The sequence below is a fragment of the Aedes albopictus genome, chromosome 3 (genome assembly GCF_035046485.1).
Source record: "Aedes albopictus strain Foshan chromosome 3, AalbF5, whole genome shotgun sequence".
Taxonomy (NCBI): Eukaryota; Metazoa; Arthropoda; class Insecta; order Diptera; family Culicidae; genus Aedes; species Aedes albopictus.
Window position 1 is genome coordinate 141696616 of NC_085138.1, and position 21746 is coordinate 141718361.

General features: G+C 41.1%; 1 protein-coding gene across 5 annotated transcripts in view; it reads left to right on the top strand.

Annotated features, from left to right (window-relative positions):
• Nucleotides 1–21746, top strand: part of LOC109424108 (dihydropyrimidinase) — a 138305-nt gene that overhangs the window by 93029 nt on the left and 23530 nt on the right. For 4 of the 5 annotated variants that reach the window (XM_029880135.2, XM_029880136.2, XM_062856928.1 and 1 more), the window contains 2 exons: nt 6465–6703; nt 7417–8135. In XM_029880135.2, the coding sequence (XP_029735995.1) occupies nt 6465–6703; nt 7417–8135 (958 nt within the window). Of the gene's footprint in view, nt 1–6464; nt 6704–7043; nt 7268–7416; nt 8136–21746 lie in introns of all 5 variants that reach the window. The other variant, XM_019699204.3, reaches the window with a different exon arrangement.

Below are 21746 nucleotides of genomic sequence, written 5' to 3' on the forward strand. Positions count from 1 at the left end.
TAGTAGGGCGATGTCTGTACTTGACTCCGGGACTGACTGCCAAGGCAACTGTTGTGCGGCTTCACAGTGCATTGCAGCGGTTCAGGTTAAGCTGTGTAACTTTAGCATTATCGTCGGATGGTTCGAACTCTTCGCGTGCCTGGACATTTACGCCTTCCAGTCGTGTCACCCTTGTTCACCGTGCAAATCAGACATTTTGGTGTCGAGTTGCACTCTCTGGCGATACGGCCTTCTCTACTCCGCACTTCCTGCAGAGTTTACTCCTATGGGGACCTTTACACGTCCACGATTTGTATGCTTGCTCGAAGCACTTGAAGCATGCCTGTGGCAGCTCGTAGATACTGTGCCCCCCGACTGGTCTACAACTGCAGTCGCCTTGTTTACCTCCCCGACAGGGAACCTGATCATGGCGATATGCGTGCCTGCCGAACGCTTTCACAGGCGGATCGATGCACTTAGTGCATCTACCTCGCACCGCTGCATAATAGGCCGTCCCTTATTTTGCAAAATTTAGAAATGTTATAAGTTCGTTAGTGGAAAATGATCGTTTTAGCTAAAAAATGATCGTGTCAAAATTTGAAGTTCGTATCTCAAGGCTAAGTGGTCCCTCGAGGGGCCTAAAGTTGTCAAAAATTGCATTAGACCAAAAAAACATGATTTTTTTTTTCGATAAAACAAATACGCTATTCCATTAAAACCGGTGATTTTAGGACCCTAAAGGGCCAAAAATATGCTTAGATTTGCGATATCTCTACTCGTTTTCAAGATATTGACAAAAAACATCTGAAAAATCAGCATTTTTGACCATTTTTTTAGATTCCGAAGGAAACTTACCCTATTTTGTTCAATAACTCAAAAACGAGTAGAGATATCGCAAATCTAAGCACAATTTTGGCCCATAAGGGTCTTAAAATCACCGGTTTTAGTAGAATAGCGTATTTTTCTGTCGAAAAAAATTTCATGTTTTTTGATCCCATACAATTTTTGACAACTTTAGGCCCCTTGAGGGACCACTTAGCCTTGAGATATGGACTTCAAATTTTGACACGATCATTTCTTAGCTAAAACGATCATTTTCCACTAACGAACTTATAACATTTCCAATTTTTGCAAAATAAGGGACGGCCTACTGCATAAGTGCAGCTGCGAGTTCCTCTGCATCGGTGATCTCGTCCAGGTTTTACACTACTTTTTACCCTCCGCCGTTAGGGCTCTCATCTGCACTTTTGCACTTTTTTGCCCAATACCTTCTGAGCTAATGCCTTTTTACATCCGCGCCCAGCAGTGAGAGACGATTTTCGACTTGCAAGGCGCTCAGCACCACGGCGCATGTATCCGCCTCAGTTTTGAAGACCAGTTTTTGTCTCGCTCCGTTCGCGCTTGGGGGCTTGTTTCGCTTAGGGTTGGCCTCCTGGGGCATGGTTTCCCAGCCCCTTGTGCATTTCACAACCGAATTGGGAGGCTAGTTGCTCACGCTGGCCGTCCCTTTCTTCCTCGTCTGCTATCCGCCCGCCTCTGCTGGACGCTTTTTGCCCCACGCGGGTCGCGTCTCCTCGGCAGGATTCGGCCATGCAGCTCGAGCCGTAAGGCGGTTTGAACTCCCCGCTACGGCTCCGACGAGCTGCATGATCTCATGCGCCATCATCGCGTTGCCAGCAAAGAAGAAGCTGCCTGTTTGCGTAGTCCACTCTTCCCTGCTCCCGTCAGCCATACTCCGCTCTTCGAACAGGAGATCGTGCTTCTTCTTGGCCAAAGCTAGCGATTTGCGGAGCTTCAGCAGGCCCTGTTTCAGGTCCTTGCTGAGGTTAGTCCACCCGCTCGTGAAGCCGATCAGCTCGTCCAGCTGTTCGGCAAACAACATCTTTGGTAGCCCGCTCCTGTTGTGGTTCAGCGCTCGCGTGAGATCCGTGCCGGTCATCTGTACTTTCTCGGTCGGCTCTGCGCTGCCTCGAGCTCCTTATGTTGAACTTCCAGTAGCTTGCGTGCTAGCCTCCACTTTTGCATCGTATCAAACATTATATGCGATCGTGTGTTGATTGGGTATAGTCTGTAGCCTGACACTGACAAAGTGTTACCGGCATTGGCGTAGCCAGCTTTTTTTCCTCACTCATTCTCTTTGATGAATACGAGAAAGAGCGGGATGAAAGAGAAGGCAAGTTCCCCCTTTTTCATTCTTATCTTTCTCGTTTTTGTTTAGAAATTGCAAGTTTCCTGTTCAGCGCTCAAGTAAAACACCTCCTGTTTCCGTAAGTAATTTTGACATTTCTGGAGCAACATTTGAAAAGGGCATACAAGCATTAGTAAACAATGCCTTCAGACGCCGCTCCTGAGCCACCAGCAGCTTATTCACACAAACTAAGACCGTTATCAGATAGAGCAAACATCGATCTTTCGGATAACGGTGTTTATTCGAGTGGGCGGGCTGTTGTTGGGCCCTACGGAGCGTTTTCGAAAAAAGACACAAGACCTCTTGGGCCTTTTTCAAATGTTGCTTCAGATTTGTTCAACTGGCAGCATTTTAACGAAACGATACTAAGTACAGTACAGAAGGATGCGAAGAATAATAAAGTTGACAATCCCTACAGGAGTTTCTTGAGGGATTCATCCCCGCGGAATTCCTTAAATAATATCTTCTGGGAATGCTCCAGTTTTTGTATGTAATGCTTCTGATATTTTTCCAGTAGTTTCTTCTTCGTCGTTTCTTTAGGAATTTCTATAACAGTTCCTTATGAGATTCTTGCAGAAGCACTCTCTGGGTTTCCACCTAGAGTTCTCCCAGAATTCGTTCTGTGATACTTCTGAGAATTGATTCTAAAATAGTCTTAAGCAGTTCCCCAAGAATTCATAAGGGTTTTCCGGAAATTCCTCCATAATACCCCTGAAAATTTCTTCAGAATATACACAGAACTTTTTCCAGAAGTACCCCGAGAAGTCCTTCAGGAGTTCCACAGAATTTCTCCAGGAGTTTCTAGGAGTTTCTCCAAGAATTAACGGGATATTTCTAGAAATTCCCCAAGAATTCCTCCATTATTTTTGGTCAATCTCCTCCAGGATTTACCAGGGAACTCCTCTACGGTAATTCCTTCATAAACCATCCTAAAATCTCTCTAGGATTTCCTGAAATGTGTATTAGGAGTTCTAGATTTCCTCAACAAGTCCTCTAGTAATAATGCCTGGAAACTCATCCTGCAGTTCCCTAAAAATATTTACACAAGTTACTCAGAAAAACATCCTCCAGAGTTCCCCGGAAATTCCTCCAGGAGTTTCCTGAGGACTCCTCCAGGAATTTCCTGAGAATCTCTTCAGGAGTTCCCCGGTAATTTCTCCAGGAGCTCCCCGGTAATTCCTCCAAGAATTCTCCGAGAATTTCCTTGGGACTTTTTCAGGAGTTTCCCGGGAATTCCTCCAGGAGTTCCCCCTGGCTTTTCTCCAGGAGTTCTCCGAGAATTGCTTCATGAGTTCCCCAGGAATTCCTCTATAAATTTCCAAGGAATTCCTCCAGGAGTTCCCCAGGAATTTCCGAAAAAGCTCCCCTCTGCTGAAATTCCCAAGGAATTCCTTCAGAAGTTCCCCAGGAATTCCTCTTGAAGTTCCCAGGAAATTCTTCCAGGAGTCCCCTGCAAATTCCTCCAGGAATCCCTCCAAATGTTCCGCGGGAATTCCTGTAGTAGATCCCCGGGAATTTCTCCAGGAGTTCCACGGAAATTCATCCAAAAAATCTCCGAGAATATTTCCAGAAGTTCTCCGGAAAATCCTCCAGGAGTTACCAGGGAATTCCACCAGGAATTACCAGAGAATTCCCCCAGGAGTTTTTCGAGAATTCCTCCAGGAAGTTATCTGGAATTCTTCCAGGATTTCCTCGGGAATTCCTCCAAGAGCTCCTTGGAAATTTTTCCAAGAGCCCCTTCGGAAATTCCTTCAGGAGTTTCTCGGGAATTCCTCTAGGAGTTTCTCGGAGGTTCCTTAAAAATTCTTCCAAGAGTTCTCCTGGAATTCTTTTTTTTTTTAGCAACTTCTGGAGAAATTCCCGAGGAGCTTCTGAATGGATTCATGTAGCACTTCTGCAGGATTTCCTAAGCAAATCGTAGAGAACTTCCCAAGCATTTTCTAGAAGAACTTCTGAACGAACGCCCGAGGAACTCCTGGAGGTATTCGAGAAACTCCTTGAGAAATTCCCAGAGAAATTCCTAGGGAATCTTGAAGCGGAATTTCGGAGGAAATTATGAAACAATTTCCTGGGAACATCTAGAAAAGTTGCAAGGGATCTCCTGGGAATATTCCCGAGTAACTCCTGGAGAACTTTTCAAATAATTTCAGAAGAATTCCTAAAGGTATTAATGTAAAACGTGAATTACCGAGGAGCTTTTGAGAAAATTTCCGGGGAACTCCTAAAGGAATTCTCGTGGAACTTTTTGAGGTATTTCCGACGAACTCCTGGAGAAATTTTTGAGGAACTCCTGCAGAAGTACCCGTGGAAATCCTGAATGAATTTCCTGCGAAGTGCTAAAAAACTACCGGCATCTCCAAGGAACATTTCCGAATAACTCCTAAAGGAAATCTCGGAGGAATGGAGGAATTTCATGGAAGAATATCCGAGGAACTTCTGATAGAGCTGCAAGAAAAAATCTCGAAGAACTTCTGAAATTTCCTGGGTACTCGTGGAGAAAATCCATGAGAAATTCCAATGGAGCTCCTGGAGGAATTTCCGAGGAACTTCTGGAGGAACTTCTGAAAAAACACCTGGCAGAATTCTATAGAACAAGTCCAGGGAACTTCTGGAATAAATGCCGTGGAACTCCTGAAGGAATTACGGAGGAACTTCTGAAGGAAATCCCCAGGAATCGTTGGTTCAATTCTCGTGGACCTTCTGGAGGTTCTCCCGAGAAACTCTTGTAGGAATTTCCGAGAAGCTTCTTGCGGAATTCCCGTGAAACTCTTTGAGGAATTCTAGGTATTCCTGCAAGGATTCTCGATCAACTCCCAGAAAATTTCCCAAGAAAGTCCTGCACCATTTTCCGAGGAGCTCCTGGAGGCATTTCCAAGGAACTGCTGAAGGAATTCCCGGGACACTCATGGAGAAATTCCCGAGGAATTCCTGGAGAAATTTCCGAGAAACTCCTAAAGAATTTCCCAAGAAACTTCTGGAGAAATCCCCGATAAACTTCTGGAGGAATTTCCGAGAATCTCTTGGAGATATTCCCGGGGAAAGTATGGATGAATTCCTTCGTAGTTTTCGCATTTCGTTGCCGTTCCGTTGGCGGTCCCATGGCGTTTCCCTCTACACTATAGAGCGATACGGCTAAACACTCCCCGGAACAGCAGAACTAACAGGAGGCCGCAAAACTTATGAACACCTACGTCTTTGGTGCGAAAGGGAAAACAAAAAAAAAAGGAAATGTCACTTTTACCCCGAAGACTACTTTATCAAGAAGACATGGAACACTGTTATTCTCCCATACTAACGGCAATCGTCACCGACGGCAGCGCCGCCTGTTGAGTTAAGATGGTACCTTTGTATAAAAGTGTAAGAATGTATTGGTGCAAGCATGAAGATCTACACGAACTATCATGAATAGATCCACCTTCATCCGTGATGGCGCTGCTACCAGATACTCCAGATCTTCAGCAGTGCTGCTAGTCTTCTTGTGAGTGACATATTATTCCGCACGGAAAATTAACAACATGGCTGACAGCATCACAAGATAGTGCCATCTGTTGGCAAATCTTTTCGGCTGCGAATCACTCATCAACTGCGAACGCCTATTGTAAAAGTTTTACGTGACCATTACTTGTCCAATCCTTTTACACAGTACTTACCAAATGGAAACTAGCCTTTACCAGTAATCAGTAAGGTCTGAAGTACACAGGATGAAATATTTGGCAAGGAAAAACACCAGTTTAACACTTATGAGGATTCGATCGAGTCAAACAAGATGTTTGAGCATTGTTTTTTTTTTTGGACAAATATTTGACCCTGTGTACTAGCTTGAGATAAAAGAAAAAGCTGGCTTTGCCAATGATTACCGGGTAATATTGTCGATCCCACTCACCGTTTTGCCCGCATATTTCTAACATACAACATATAATTTCAGATGTGCTTTAAAGAAGAACTTTTCGATTATCGATAAAATATGTACGTTTCTTGGCCCTTGACCTGATTTCCCAAACCCATTCCATCATTTACATTTCGCCGCATCAATTACGACTGTTTGACACGCCACATCAAAAGCACCTTTTCACAAGTTCATATCGCCTGTTCCAAAATTCCATCAGCCTATTTCATTACCATAAAACCTTATGCCAAAAATAAACATTTCCATCTTCTTGATGCAACCACCTAGCACGACACTTTTTGTAACCCACAGAGACATTCTTTAGTTGATTTTCTACCTCTACTTTATTTCGTATTTTTTCTGGTAACCCACTTCCGGCCTTGTTCCACCCCCTTGACCACCTCCCCGAAGACCAATTGTCCCCTGTACGTAGTGCATGTGATGAGCAAATCGGCCGGAATCGAGCTTGCACGTGCTCGCCGCCGGTACAACGGTGTAGGTATCTACGGTGAAACGCTGGCCGCCGCCCTTGGCACCGATGGCACGCACTACACCGACCAGTGCTGGCATCACGCGGCCGCGCATGTCCTCAGCCCTCCGCTCCGTCCGGATTCGACGACACCGGAATTTTTGATGAAACTGCTCGCCCAGTAAGTAACACCGCGGGGTGATTTTGCACGCATTCCGACCTCGCTCCAAGTCCAAGGAGGATGCGAGGTCATTGGTTCTGTGTTTGGTGGATGGTACCTAACGCTGTGTCCTGCTGTGTTTCGATCTAATAATGCATTCTATCTTCAAGCACCATTTTCATTACTACTAATCCTTTTAAAGCTGACTATATTATGAACCACTAAATACATGGAAATTGATTCGACTCACACTACAATTGGTAAAATTTCTCATTCTATAAACGCTGCTTTCGTCGTTTGGAACATAACCTTACCTTAAAAATACCTCAAAAACTCATCAACCATTCACACCCAACGGTAGACCAAGACACCGCTGTACGTTACCAGGGTAACAAGCAAGCTGGCTGCCGAGCAGGTGTCCCAAGCGAGAAGGCGTGGCCTACTTGTGTATGGCGAAACCCTGGTCAGCTCCCTTGGCTGTTCACTAACCAACGTTAAACCTAACACGCTGGCCTACTACGTGACCAGTCCACCGATACGCCCGGATCCGGAGACTCCGCGACATCTGATGAAGTTCCTGGCGTTGTAAGTTACAGCCCTTGTCACCTGTCCCCATCAATCTACATGCTTTCGTTTCGTTTATCGTATGCTTTGGTTTATTGTTTTGTTATTGTCCTCACAATCCCCATAGACTCGTGATCATGTTCTAATCGGGTTCCATTTCCACTACTCAGGGATGATCTGCAAACAACCGGCAGTGACAACTGCACCTTCAACAAGAACCAGAAAGAACTCGGTCGTGACGACTTCACCAAAATCCCGAACGGCGTCAACGGAGTCGAAGACCGGATGTCCGTCGTCTGGGAGAAGGGTGTCCAAACGGGACTGATCGACCCGCAGCGGTTCGTTGCCATCACCAGTACAAATGCGGCCAAAATCTTCAACGTGTATCCCAAAAAAGGCCGCATCGCGCCGGGCTCGGATGCGGACGTACTCATCTGGGACCCGAAGGCCGTGCGCACCATTTCGGCCGCCACTCACCACCAGGCATGCGACTTCAACATCTTCGAGGGTATGAAGTGCCACGGCGTCCCGGAGTACGTGATCGTTCACGGACGGGTATGCGTCGAGAATGGACTACTCCGGGTTGCGGAAGGTCAGGGTTCGTTCCTGGAAACGCCGGTCAATCCACCGTTCGTTTACGATGCGCTGAACGGTATCAAGAACCGTAACGGAGATGACAAGGAGGCTCGCAATGGGCTGCAGAGTTTGGATTTGAACCAGAAGCACGAGGTGGACGTTCCGGATACGTATGCTTTGCCGGAAAAGTACGTTCCTGGACCTGCGCTGAGCATCGTCTCCGGCGATTCGGCAGTCAGTACGCCGCACAGCGCGCGAGGTCATCGGCCCGATGGAACCAAGGATATGCAGCAGTCGACGTTCTCGATCAGCGGTAAGTGAGCCGAGTGTGTGTGAAATAAACGCATGGTTTTGGTATTGTAGTTTTCTTAAATGACATTGGCAGTGTTTTAAACATATTATAAAATTCTTTTCATATCACAACACATCTCTCTTATTGTTTTGAAATCACGGTTGTGCATTTGTATGAGGAGCTTGAGGGGGTTTCCTTACCTTCATATCTTATTGGTCAAGATGCTTTACTACAGCATCGTGCGTACACTAGAGCACCATCTTTGTCGGTCTTGGACGATGCTCCTCCAATCTTCCCGAACGTTTAGGTTTGTCAGGTCTTCATCAACCACGTGCAGGAAGCGCGTTAGGATCCACCCTCCAAATCACCGATGTCTACATGCTCTCTGCTGAACATTGCTTTCGCAATTAATTCTTCTGGAAACTGTCAGGTTTTACTTCAAAAACTGCAAACTCAAAATAACTGCAATTTTAAGAAGTGAAACGTGTTTGCTTGTCCGCTTTTTACATGGAATCCGAAAAATCCCCGATCGATCTTATTTTTGTGCCGTCAGAACCTTAAAACCTGTATTTTTTTTCTCTAAACAATTTGGGGAAGAGGGGTTATCTGCTCAACAGACACATGAGAGGAAGGTCAGGTAGTGTATGTATAGAATATCCTCCGACGACAAGAAGAAGAAGGTACAAGTTCTACTTTCCCAACCTAATTATAAGCCGTACTTATTGCTACCAAGCCCATGGTCTTTCCGGAGCCACCAGAAGGTATTGGCTTCGGAGAGGGGCTAGTGCCGTTCGCACCCCCAAGGATAGCTGGCTAGTCTTAGAGCTACGCACCCCGTGACTTGCTTTTTGAGGAGCACACCAAGGTATTTCACTGGCATATTGTCACCTGATTGTTAGCTTTCTCGACATGTTCTCACCACTTCCGATTATGTCCTTGGAAGGCAGGCCACAGTCGACACCACGCCTACTTTCCAGCTGCACTGACAGCGTCAAGGACAGAAACGGCGTGCACCGGATTAAGACTTTCCCGTTAGTAACCCCTTTTCCAGTTACACCGCAGAAGGACCTGCCGACATGGGACCTCCGTCTACCGTGGGCCTTTTCGAGACTTTCCATGCTGCGGGCTCGGACTCTACCTAGTAGGCTGTCGCACGACTGCATCATACTAGAGAATCTTCCACGCGGCCAACTGTCCGATAGAAAAAAACGAGTGCGACCGCAGCACATAGGCATGACCTGCGTAGACAACTTCCGAGCCTTGGAGCCATCTATTGGCTGCGACAGACCTAGCAGTTCCTCGACTTCACGTGCAACCTTTTCTGTAGTTCCAAGACTATGTGGTAGTAGCCGATGAGTCGATTTTCCAATCAAACACTTCTCACACGAACGCGTTCCACAGTATCTTCGATACCAGTACGGACCGGCCTCTCGGAAGATCCCATACGACCAAAACGGGTACTGTCTAAAGCAGCCATAACCCGACAAGATCTGAGTCAGATGGAATGTTACATCCACATGACACCTGATGACCCAAATAATTTCCCTCGGAGTCAACTTGTGGGTCCAATTACTTTACGTGGGACTGTCCCAAGCACGCTGCCATATGGACATTCAAGTCAACCTGGCAGTCCTACGTATACCTCTCATGCCGCGCATTTCGTAGCACTCTGTTTGTTCTTCATCATCATAGCGGTGTTGACAAAAAGTGCATCGTGCGACATGGTACGGTACGTACTAGCCACCCTTAGGTACATTACCCTGTGCCAACTTTCTAGCTTACCGCGGTATCTGTCGGTACGTAGCACCGTGTCCCAAACCGGGCCATCATATCACGTCGACACTAGCCAGACACTTTCGCTTACTAGGATACACCACAGAGCTATTGGACATCATAAGGGACAGGGACAGGACACTATAACTGTGAAGGCTGTCTTGCAGGCGAAGTCTAGTTGGCTGCGAAACGTGAGCTTATCGTCGAACAACAACTCCGAGTGTTTCACCGTCCGGAGTTTTCAAGAATCTTGCACTGGTACCCGGTATCTCAAGACTTCCCAAGGCCCAAGAGTTAGGAACGCTGTAGCACTACTGCACAGTAGCAAATCTCCCTTCTCTTACGCTGGATAGTTGTTCCGGCGATTTGTGTAACGTTAAGCTAATGTCTACGATCAACCTCCTTTCTGGTTACCCGACAGATCATCAACGCCCTCGGTGTACCTCAAGAGATTGACAAGGGTGATCCTCTCAAGCACCTTCCCCGACGTGTCGAGGTCAACGGAACATTTCCCCGTCTTTGGCAATAGGAACAGATTCCACCTCTTCCAAACATATGGAAAGGATCCCACGTCCAGACAAAGCAGACGTCAGATCTCGGAAGTCTATGCGATGACTACTTTTAAGGTCGAAATTCCATCGGGACCAGGGATCTACCCTACGATAAAAACATGGTAATCTCTACAAGTTCCTCAACGTTGACTTTCTCCTTATCACCCACCACAGTTCCCAGCGAGTCTATGAAAAGATTCCAAGGACTCGGATCATGACGTGGAAAATGCCCTCGATGCTATGTAGAGATTACATTACATAGGATAAAATGTAAGGCAAATTTTGTCGATATGAGTAAGTGTGTAAAAAAGGCTCGCTGTCAACTTACTCAAGCTGTCTGACATCAGTTATGAAACGGATGTACTCGAAGACGGACACAAGTTTATTCTACAGCATCTCTGGAAGCTGCTCTGTAGGCCATGTCTTTGTCTTAGTCATCACTAAGGCATCACCCCACGGGTTTGATTTGGCTTTCTGATACAGGTCCTCATAGCAGACCTTATTGCCCTTATCCGGGTCTTGAGCGCAACTTTGGCAATCGGAAACGTCACTCGTCGTTCACCTCGCTCCTTACAGTACGTGCTCGTTGGTTCCGTCGCCTTGCCCGTAGACAGACGTGGTGCAAACAGATGAGGTAGTAGATTGAATTCACCAGTACATCTGTGGTCTCCCATTCCTAGGGTGGACTTGCCTAGAGTTCGTGACATCGTATACACGCGAAAGCACCACTACCAACTGGTCACCGCTTACACCGAGTAAGTTACGCTCACAGCGGAGCCTCTCCCTAAATATCTCGCCGTGCAAGTATGATGTCTTGCATCTTTGAGAGCTTGGCCTGGTTGCCCTTTCCTCCGTACGCTACAGCTGCTATAGCTGATATAGCTACTGTTGTTATAGTCAGTGTAACCAGGTGGTCGCTCTGAGTGTAGGCATCGTCCATCCTTCAATTTGAAAGGTTTGAACTAGGTACTGGTTAGGCCAGAGCTGCAAAAATTAACGTTGATGTTCGACTTTGCTCGAATCCGGTAAAAGGTACATAGTATTTGTACCTACATTAGCCAGATCGACATCGAGCTTGATAAGTCCATCTAGGTGAATCTGATCCCGCTGGTGGTTCGTGAAATGGCTTCCATATTCCACAGTCCAAGCATTGAAGTCATCCGCTATCACCATCGGCCTTCGCTCTGTCAACTCTGCCGTCATACAGTCCACCAACTGCCAGACTTGACTTCCTCACCAAGGGCTTCCTCCATAGGCGGTATGTAAGCGCACGCCAGTGTCCTTTATAAGTTCCGAGTTCAGTGTCCGTTGGTCCTCATCGTTTTCAGGACCTTCGAGTAGTTGGACTCATCGGTCTTGATGATCAAAGCGTCAGCCCGGTTCCTCGTACTGGAAATAGCTCTAACTGACTTATTCTTCTTCGAACGCCTATTCAATATGGTCAATGGTCATAGCCCTTGAGCCTTGGGCCTCCCTATGACCCGCACCAATCTGTAATGGTTAGAGACTCACACAACGTCGTAAGCTCCTGCTTTCCCCAAACCGGGACGAGTCCGCCTTGCCAGGCTCATCTTTCCCAGCCCTATGGGATGCCTAGCTGGGTCTGATAAACGGGCTTTTTGACCTTTTGTTTCTGGGTTAACTGCTTTTTTGACCTTAACATCTGCTTCATGGGTTCTGTTGTTGACACCACTGCCATATAGGCAATGTCTCGCCACTAGAATCGGCTTCCTTAGCTTTAGCAAGCCCTGCTTGCGGTCCAGCAGTAGTATACCCGCCCACTTCTATATCAGGAAACCCTTCTCGATTCCTTTTGAGCCCTCGCTAACCACGCTACTCACCAACCACGCCGGGGCAGCAATGGAATTCCCTACGTTTGCGCTACGCAAACTAGTTCCTTCTTCAGTATCCATCTCCCTTGCCAACCCACTTCTTGCGAAAAGGGGTTTACCTTACTATTAAAAGAACTCTTTTGGACCCCGAAATCTTAAAGTCCAATTCCAGAGGAGAACCGTAGGAAAACCTTCTGGAGGGGTTCCTTCAAAAGCTCCCTCTGGAATCCCGTCTGTGATTGTGAAAAGGTTCCATCTGAGATACCTCCAGGAACTCTTTCCAGGATTCATGCCGAGATTCCTTCTGGAACTTCAAAGGATTTCTTCCGGAATTTCTCGAGGAGTTCCGGGAATCCTCTAGGAATTCCATCTAGATTCTCCAATTAGTTTCTCTTGTAATTTCTTCACATCTTTTTATCAAAGATTTTCCTGGAAAATATTTCTGGATTTCTGGTAATTTCACCTGGGATTTCTCCAGAAGCTCTTTCGGGGATTGCTTCAGAAGTTTCTTCCGAGATTCCTCCAGAAGCTCCTTCCAAAATACCACGCGGAGTTTCTTCTGGGACTTCTTCAGGAGTTTTTCATAAGATCCTTCCAGGAATCTGTCGTGACTGCGGAAAACGACCAGCCAAATCTCAAGCAGATGATGCGCAAAACACATCCATCTGATCCAAGATCAGCCAACAGAATGCCCTTGCCTTTCAAGACAATAGAAAGCAGAACCTCCAACTTCAAGTGCTCTTGTTCGAACACACCAACACATCTCCCAACTATCACGTGCACCATTCTCAAGCACAACGTTATGCACACATTCATGAGGGCTCCTATGCTGATGATTATTATCATCATCGCTTGCTCGAAAATAGAGCACTCTCAAAATATACCATCTACAAATACACACTCTAAATTTAATTTAATTTAATTCCACATCATATCTACTACAGAATCCTACCGGGATTCTTTTAAGAACCTCTCCCGGGATTCCTCCGGGAACTACTTCCAGGGTTTTTCGGGATTCCTTCGGAGTCCATTAGGAATTCCTCCGGGATTTTCTTTTTCTGCGCTCCTGTCAGAAATTGCTTCAGGATTTTTGTCAGGAACTCCTTCGTGGATTTCTTCGGAAACTTCTTCCAGGATTCCTTTTGGCACTTATTCTGGGATTCCTCTTAGAACTTATTCCGGGAAGTTCTTCTTGTTTTTATTTTCGAAACTGCTTCCAGGAGTTCTTCAGAAACTCTTTTCTGGTTTGCTCCAAGAGTTTCGTTAGAAATTTCTGCAGATCCTTCTGGAAATGCTTTGGAAGTTCATTTTAGAATTCTTTCAGATGTTTCTAAAGGAAATCCTTCAGGAGTTTATTAGGGAGTATTTCCGAGAAATGCCACCTGCCGTTTTTGTTTATAGAGTTTCTCATTAAGTTCCTCCTGAGCAGAGGAAAATATTAAAATAATAACAACGGAACCACAAAACCTGTTTTCATATCTCAGTTTGTTATTATTAACTTATTAAGGCATCACCGTTCCATAACATGTTCTGTTGGGCAATCTTATTTTGTTATGATTGTGCTCTTGGTATATTTTCTTTAAATTACATTTCAATAACATGTTTTGTTGTAGCACAAGTTCAGTTATTATTGTGTCATTGAGACTGTACAAACATTTGATCATTTATATCACAACATAACTAGCTTAGCAATCAAAACTACACCATTCGAGATTTTCGTTGTTCACAGCATTCCGTGAGGAACTGTAAAAGAAAATATTATTTTGTCATCAGTTCCTTTTCTTTCTGACATTACGTTTTAACTGTGACAGAGCCAACTTATCAGCATTTTGTTTTATAAGCAATTTGAAAAGTATACCTGTTTTTTTTGTCCCAGTTTCAGTTAGGTATGAATACGAATATAGAGAGTGTAAAAGAGTGTTAATCATTTTATGAAACATTTTGGATCAACTGATGGAATTCAAGGACGAACAACACATTTTCGACAAAAATGTAAAATAATAAGTCATTAAGAAGAACAACTCCATTGATTATTTTTAGACAATTTATTTTTATTGATTTCACTGCATCGAGCCCACTTAGATTCACTTGGATAAATGTGTCAATCAATGAGGTAATAATGTAAATTAATCATATAAACAATGAACCACCTAATAAAGGGCTTCAAAACGTCGGTAGTTTTTCATCTTAAGTTGTTTGGAAAATAGACGAAAACTATTGTTCCTGTCTGTTTTCGATAATAAATCTGGAGCTCGATTTAAATAGGTCGTATGTGCTTTTGTCGATATAAAATTCGATCAGTTTATTTTAGTTATTGTATCAATATGGAAGATATTTTTGAGACTTTTAATGATGGAAAGGAAAGCTTATTTTGTGAGGATTCTGCTGTATGTATCAACTTTGTTAAATTTCAACGGTTTTCGCTAGAATAAGTAAATCCAACTGATCTAATTTTTAATCGACAAAAGCACATACGACCTATTCAAATCGACCTCCAGAAATGGCTTGCGACAACAATAGCGTCTCAATTATGAATGAAACATTTAACAATAGAACCTATTGTTGCGTATCCCATTGAATTCATATGGGACTTTGGAGGAGTTTCTATCCGCAACAGAAAAAAAACAAATTTTGTTTTCAGATTGTTATCAATAACTTATTCATATCAAAATTTGTTATTGAAATATTTTAAAAATTCGCTGTTATTAAGTTGTTTTTGAAACTAACAAAACATGTTATTAAACAGGTCTTCCAGGAACATTTTTTTGTTATAATTTTTGTTATTTTGCCGCTTATGACAGACAAGTTCATAACAGGATATGTTATGTAAATAACATGAAAATAACTCTTTCCGTTACTCAGTTATTTTTTCAAAATAACACATTTTATTATGCTGTTGCTATTCCCTTCTGCTCGGGCTACAGGATTTCCTTGAGGAAATACTCTAGCAAGTTCCCTCTGGTTTTCCTCAGAAGTTATTAGGAGAATCTCGGATGAAATTCCTGGAGGATTCCCGGAACGCCATCTACCCGGAAGAATTTCCATCGAAGTCCCCGAAGGAATCTCAGAAGGACTCCTGGAAGGAGTTCCTGGGAAGAAACCTATTAGGAATCTCAAAAGACACTCCGGGAAAGACATCAGTGGGCACTTCAGAAACAATTCCAAATATAATTCCCTGAAGAATCATAAGAGGAAATTCTAGAGCGATAACAGAAAAAATGTGGAGAAACCACAGAAAGATGTCCTGGAAGAATCTCAGAAAAAAATGCGGGAGTAATCTTGGAAGGAGTAATCCTAGAGTGATCTTGAAATTAATTTACAGAGAAAAAAAATTCAGAAAGTATTCCTCAAACAAACCAGGAAAGAATCTCTGTAAAAGTCCCGTTATTTCTTCCTGGAGGAATCCTGACAAGAGACCTTAAAGGAATCCTAGATAGAACCTTTTTTGGACTCTTAGAAGAAACTCCTGGAAGAACGCCAGAGGGAACTTCTGCAGAAATTCGAAATAAATCTTCGAAAGAATCTCATCAAGAAGTTCGTGAGAATCCCTCAAGAAACTCCTGGAGGAGTCCTGGAACAAATTTCCTGGGATTCCTGTGGACTAGCTGTCACGAAAATGTGGATGTTGCAAGTGGAAGGGGAAAATCTAATGCACGGCATACAATTTCGCAAGGCAGGCTAGTTAAATACCTACACCCAAAACAGAGAATTGTGCGCGTTCGCGCGCTTGTCGTTTTGTGCACGGAATATGCATGGAATGTGCGCGAAACGTGCTTATCCGATGGCGCACAAACGCTCACGGACGGTAAACCGCATACATGCGTAGCAAAAATAGTATCACGACACAAGACCCACTTCTGAACTACTCGATTACCGAACTCGATTCCCTGCGATGGATGATGCACACACACATGTACTGTATGGAAAGTTGAAATAGTTTCCGTACTGTATAAGCAACGCTTGAGTGTGTGTGATAAAAATAATTAAAATCAGTTTGTTTTTTACCATCGTCGTCGCTGGTCGGTCGTCGGTTTGCGGCTATCTTTAGAGAAAAGACGGAACTAAACGCGATATTTTTTTATTATTTCAGTAGTTCGTATACTTAAACGTATAAAATTTTAGTGAAAGAAGTGTTTACGGTGAGGTGAGTACATGATACAACGGATTTGGAATAATTAGGAAACGCGGTCGGATCGGTCTTTGTCGGTGGCGGTCAGGTAATTGTTCTTGCGTTTCGACGGTTTCGACTTTGGAGAAATCCACGGTTTTAAAGAAGTTTGTTGGATAGTGGAGGGCTTTTTTTAACACAATTTTAAAATGCAGCATCTTGCAGAAAGTGAGATAGACCGCGATAGGTCTGAGCAGTATGTGCGAAAAAGTGCAGTGATGTGGTGTCAGCAGCGTGATCTTTTTTTCTTATGTGAAGATTATCACTGTGCAACGGTTTACCTATAATGTTTATACTTATTGTGAAAGGGTTCATAGTCTATGTTTAAAAAGTGGATATTCAACAATGCAATGTTGCAATGAGGAAGTTTGCCATACGATACGCAAATGTAAAATGGTCATGAATAGAGAATGTTTCCACAGAAAGTTATTGCACAACTAGGCTGAGATGCATGTTTTGCCCCAGTTGGGATATTACATCAAGAAAAAAGGTAAAGAAGAGTGTTATAAAAATGTATGTGCTTGAATTGCAAAGTGGAAAGAAGGTTCTGATCATTCTTCAAAATTTCTCTGGGAACCTTTGAGATTTTCTTCGGCAAACAAGGTATACGAGAATTTCTTCAGCAATTTTGATAAATACTCGGGCAATTTATTACAAAATTTCCAATTTATTCGTGAATCCCTGATCATATTTTTTCTGAGTTTGTGTAACATTGTCTCGGAAATTCTTTCTGCAATTTATTTGAGAATTCCTCCTATTACTTGTTTGATTTTTTTTTGTAAAGTGTTTGATAATTCCTGTGCATATTTTTTATTGCTTCTAGATTTGCATGTTCAAAATTTAAGAGCAATGATTGATGATTCTGATGACGCCCCTTAAAGATTGAAGGCAATTTTGTTATAACTTTCTTACAAATTTCCTCCGTCATTATTTTGGGAATCAATTCGTGTTGTTTTTAAAATTTTATAAGCTATTTTTTATGACTTCTTTCGAAAATTCGTCGGCAGATCCTTTGAACTTCTTTAGTTAATATGAGAAATTCGGCAGTTTTATTGGAAATTGTTTCGGTACTTATACTGAAAAGTTCTTGATAATTTTGGAATTATTTTGGCAAAAATCTTCGACATCTTCCATGATATTTATTTTCTGTAATGATCTAAGAATTGCTTTGATTATTTCTTCTAAAACATCTCTGCAAACTTCTTTCTGAAACATCTCTGGAAACTTCTTTCACAATTCATTTGATAATTTGTTTGAAAATTCTCTCTGATATTATCACAGCAATTCTTTGATAATTTTGGCGGTTAAACCTTTGAAAAAAGCATAAGCAGTTCCTTTGAAAATATCTCGGGATCCTTGGCGATTACTATAGAATTTCTTTTTCACAATTTCTTGGGGATAGGTCTAGACAAGTATTCTAGAAATTTCTTCTAATATTCCTGCAGAAACTCCTTCGGCATTTCCCGATGGAATTGCTGCGATAATTCGTTTGGGAATATGTAGGCAATTCCTGCAGCCAGTTCTTATAAAATTTCGTGGATAACTCAGGCTCATACCCATTTTTTTTGTTTTTCTTTTGAGATTTATTCAGCAGATTTTCTGGGAATTCATCCATCTTTTTTAATAATTCTTTGGAATCCAATTGAAATTAACGATGGTAAATTATTTGACAAATCTTTTGAGAGTTCCTTCAATACAATTTGGAGTTTCTTCAAAAACTTTTGGAAATATTTTTCGCATTTTTTTCTTAATCTTATTGTACTTCTGTTGGAAACTCAGTTGAAATTTTTTTCGGAAAGACTTTTACGTTTTTTCAACATTTTATTTTGATTTTGCTTTGATATTTCCATTGGCAATCTACTTGAAAGTTTCGTCGTAAATTTCTTATAGTTGTTTTTTTTGTAATTCTTTTGGTAATTTTGCTGATATTTAATTAAAAATGAATTTCTTCGGAAACTTGTGAAAATATTTTAAGGTGTTTGTTTTGATAATTTCATCGAAAATTTCATCGGGTATCTATTGAAATTCACTTCGGCCAACTATTTGTAGTTTTTTTTTTTAAGAATTCATTCGACCAATTCCAGAAAATTATTTTAGAGTTTTGAGATTTCCATTTGTTCGAGTGTTGTAGTGCATCGATGAGCCCTTCGGTGCTGCATGGAGCATGAAAGCACTGAAGAAACCCAAGGAAATGCATACGAGTACATGCGACTGAAGAGGAGTGTCGTATACCAAGGAACCGAGCTTTTCTCAAAGTTTTCCCGAGTCCCTAAATAATCTTATTAGTTGTAAGTTCAATAAATGTATTTGTAAATATTTGAATAAATTGACGTGGAATGTGTAACGAAGATAAATAGTAAAACCAATGTGATATATTAAGTTGCATGACGCCCGAGGAAGAAACCATCCGTATCTGTAAAAGAATCGAATCCGAGAGGACCGTTACCGAAGCTACCAAATATAGTCCACTGGAGGAAACAGATACTGATCAGCTCCTAAACACCCTCTTAACATTTTTTGGCAGCGTGTGAGAATATTTTTAAGGTAATTGTGTTTATAGTTCCGTTGTCAATTTCTTTTAAAAATAAGTTGTAATTTACTTCACCAATGTATTGTAAAATTCCTTAAAGATTTAGGAAATTTAATGGACTTTTTTTGGTAATTCTTGTGATAATTCCTTCGGAACCTTCAGAAATTTCTTTGAAAATTTGACTTTCAATGTTATTTGTGAATTCTTATGACATTTTTTTGATCAATTTTGTTGGGAATTTAGTTGAAACTCCTTTAAGATTTCACTCGCGAATTTCGAAGATTTTTCTTTTGGTAATATATGTATTTATTCATTATTCTGGCAATTTCATTGCGAATTTCATTGAAGTTTACTTTAGCATATTATCTTTAAATTCCTTTGAGATTTCCCCCTATAAATTATTTGAGAGTTCCGTTTAAAATGTCTCTGAATTTCTTTTTCGTTAATTCTTTTCGTAATTCCTTCGCCAATCTAGATGAGAATTCAGTTGAAATTAAATACGGCAATTGACTTCGGTAATTTCCTTAAGCAAAGTAATTGAAATTTCTTTTGAAATTTCCTTTGACAATGTGGGTATTTTTTTCGGTATTTTTTTTTCTATTTGATTCTATTTGATTTTGGCAGTTTTTTTGTAAATTCTTTTGAGATTTTATTTTACTATTTTCTTGGGAATTCTTTCGGAAACTTTTTAGGTATTATTTGAAAATCTTTTGATTTTTTTTACTGTACGTTATTTGACAAGAAATTTTTCTTCAGAACTATCTTGAAATATTAATTCGATTTTTTTGTTATTCCTTTGGAAAATTCATTGGGAATTCAATTCTAATTTACTTTGACACATAATTTTTAAATTTTTTAAGGATTTCCTTTTGCAGATTAGGAAATCTCTTAGTACTTTTGCGGTTCAGCAATTGAAATGGAAATTCAGTTGTTCGGAAGCTCTTTGGGCAAATTAATTTGGAATTTACTTGGAATATTGTGAGAAACGTTTTTTTGCTAATTATTTCAGCCATTCGTTCTAGAAATTTGATTGCGAATTCAGTTCAAATTGACTTAGACAATTTTCGGGAATTCCTTTGAAATTCCTTTTGAAAAATAATTTAAGACTTGCTAAAGAAAATTCACAGATTTTTTTTACGATGATTCTTCTTGTCAGTCTAGAACTAAAAATCTCATTAATACAGGTATGTTTTTTTTACAATTTACGAAAGGAAATCTCAAAGGAATTCTCAAGTAGGGTAAGTGTTCTAATATGGCGATAGTACCAATTATTCACCTTAGTTGATTTTCGCACTTTAACGATGTGAATCAACAAGAAAAAAATAAAAAAAATGGTTGCACTCATGTAAACTGCACATTTTGCTCAAATTATGGTAGAAATAAATCATTTTCCTTAAAATTTCAGCTTCCTTGCACCCTTTTTCGTGTACACGTTATGGCTAATCCTATAAGGAATGCATGCAAATAGTGCGAAAAGGAATCAAAGTTCAAAATGTATCCATAACTGGTACAGGGTTCCTATCATTGGCACACGCTCCGTTACTATTTTTTTCATCATTGGCACGGCTCCGTTTCTATATTTTTCCTGAAAAGAATGTTTTTTATTTGTATTAACGAGATTTTTAGACCTAGGCTAGTTCATCTCGGCCTGTAAAGTATGGAAACTTTAAACCATCTTTTTACATATTGGCGACATTCGTTGGTCATCTCGTTATTTTTGTACAAATACAGTGACCCCACAATTTATGAATCGACAAAAATGACCACAGTTTATGGATCACTCCATTTGATCAACATGGTGATTCATAAATAGTGTACAAAAATTAAGGTGATTCATCGGTGTGGGGTCACTGTAGTTTTCCTGAGGTATTGATATAATTGGTACAGGCATTCTATATTGCCGGAATGGTTTCATCTAAATTCTCAACGCAACTGCCATAAAAATATACAAAAATTACAGAAAAACATTTTTTTGACATTGAAGAGAGCATTCCCAAATAATGTGCGGAAGGAAATCTTATAAGAATTTCCAAAATAATTGCCGAAGTCAATTTCAATTCAATTTCAAATTGCCGAAGAAGTTACTGAACATGTATGAACAGAAATTTTGAAATTATTTGCAAAGGAAATCTTAAAGGAATTTCTAAACAAACTGCTGAATTCAATTTTAACTGAATTTCAAACAAAAAAGCCAACAAAATCTAAAAAAAAATCAGAAGGAAGTTCCAAAGGAAATCTTAAAAGAATTTCCAAGTATTAGTCAAATTAACCCTCTAATACCCAATCCCGCCTTTAGACGGTGTATTGTTTGAGCATTTTTGTATTTTTTCTTGCCTGGGCAATCAAAACTTTTATATTTTTAGCTGATATTTATAACTGTTCTGTATATTTTACTATGATTTTCGGTTTACGCTTCAAAGCGTTATAACATTTTTTTAAAATCATTGAAAAAATGATGTTTTAATCACCTTTTGGATGTCATTGTTTCTTTTGTATTTAATCGCAACAATCAACGTATTTTAAATTTTTCCTCAATCATTATATTATAATAGAAGAGTTAAAGGGAGTTAAATACACTCTAAAATTGTTTTCCTAAATGTTACACGGAAAATAAAATTTGTCATGAAAAAAATTAAAAAATAATAATTTACAATAATTATAAAATCTCAAAATGTCTTCGTTTTTAAAATTGGTATGCCAAATAGGCTTCCAGGAAAAATATAAAAGTGTAGGGATGTTCAAAAATAAAAATTAGAAAAATCAAAAACCAAAATTCAC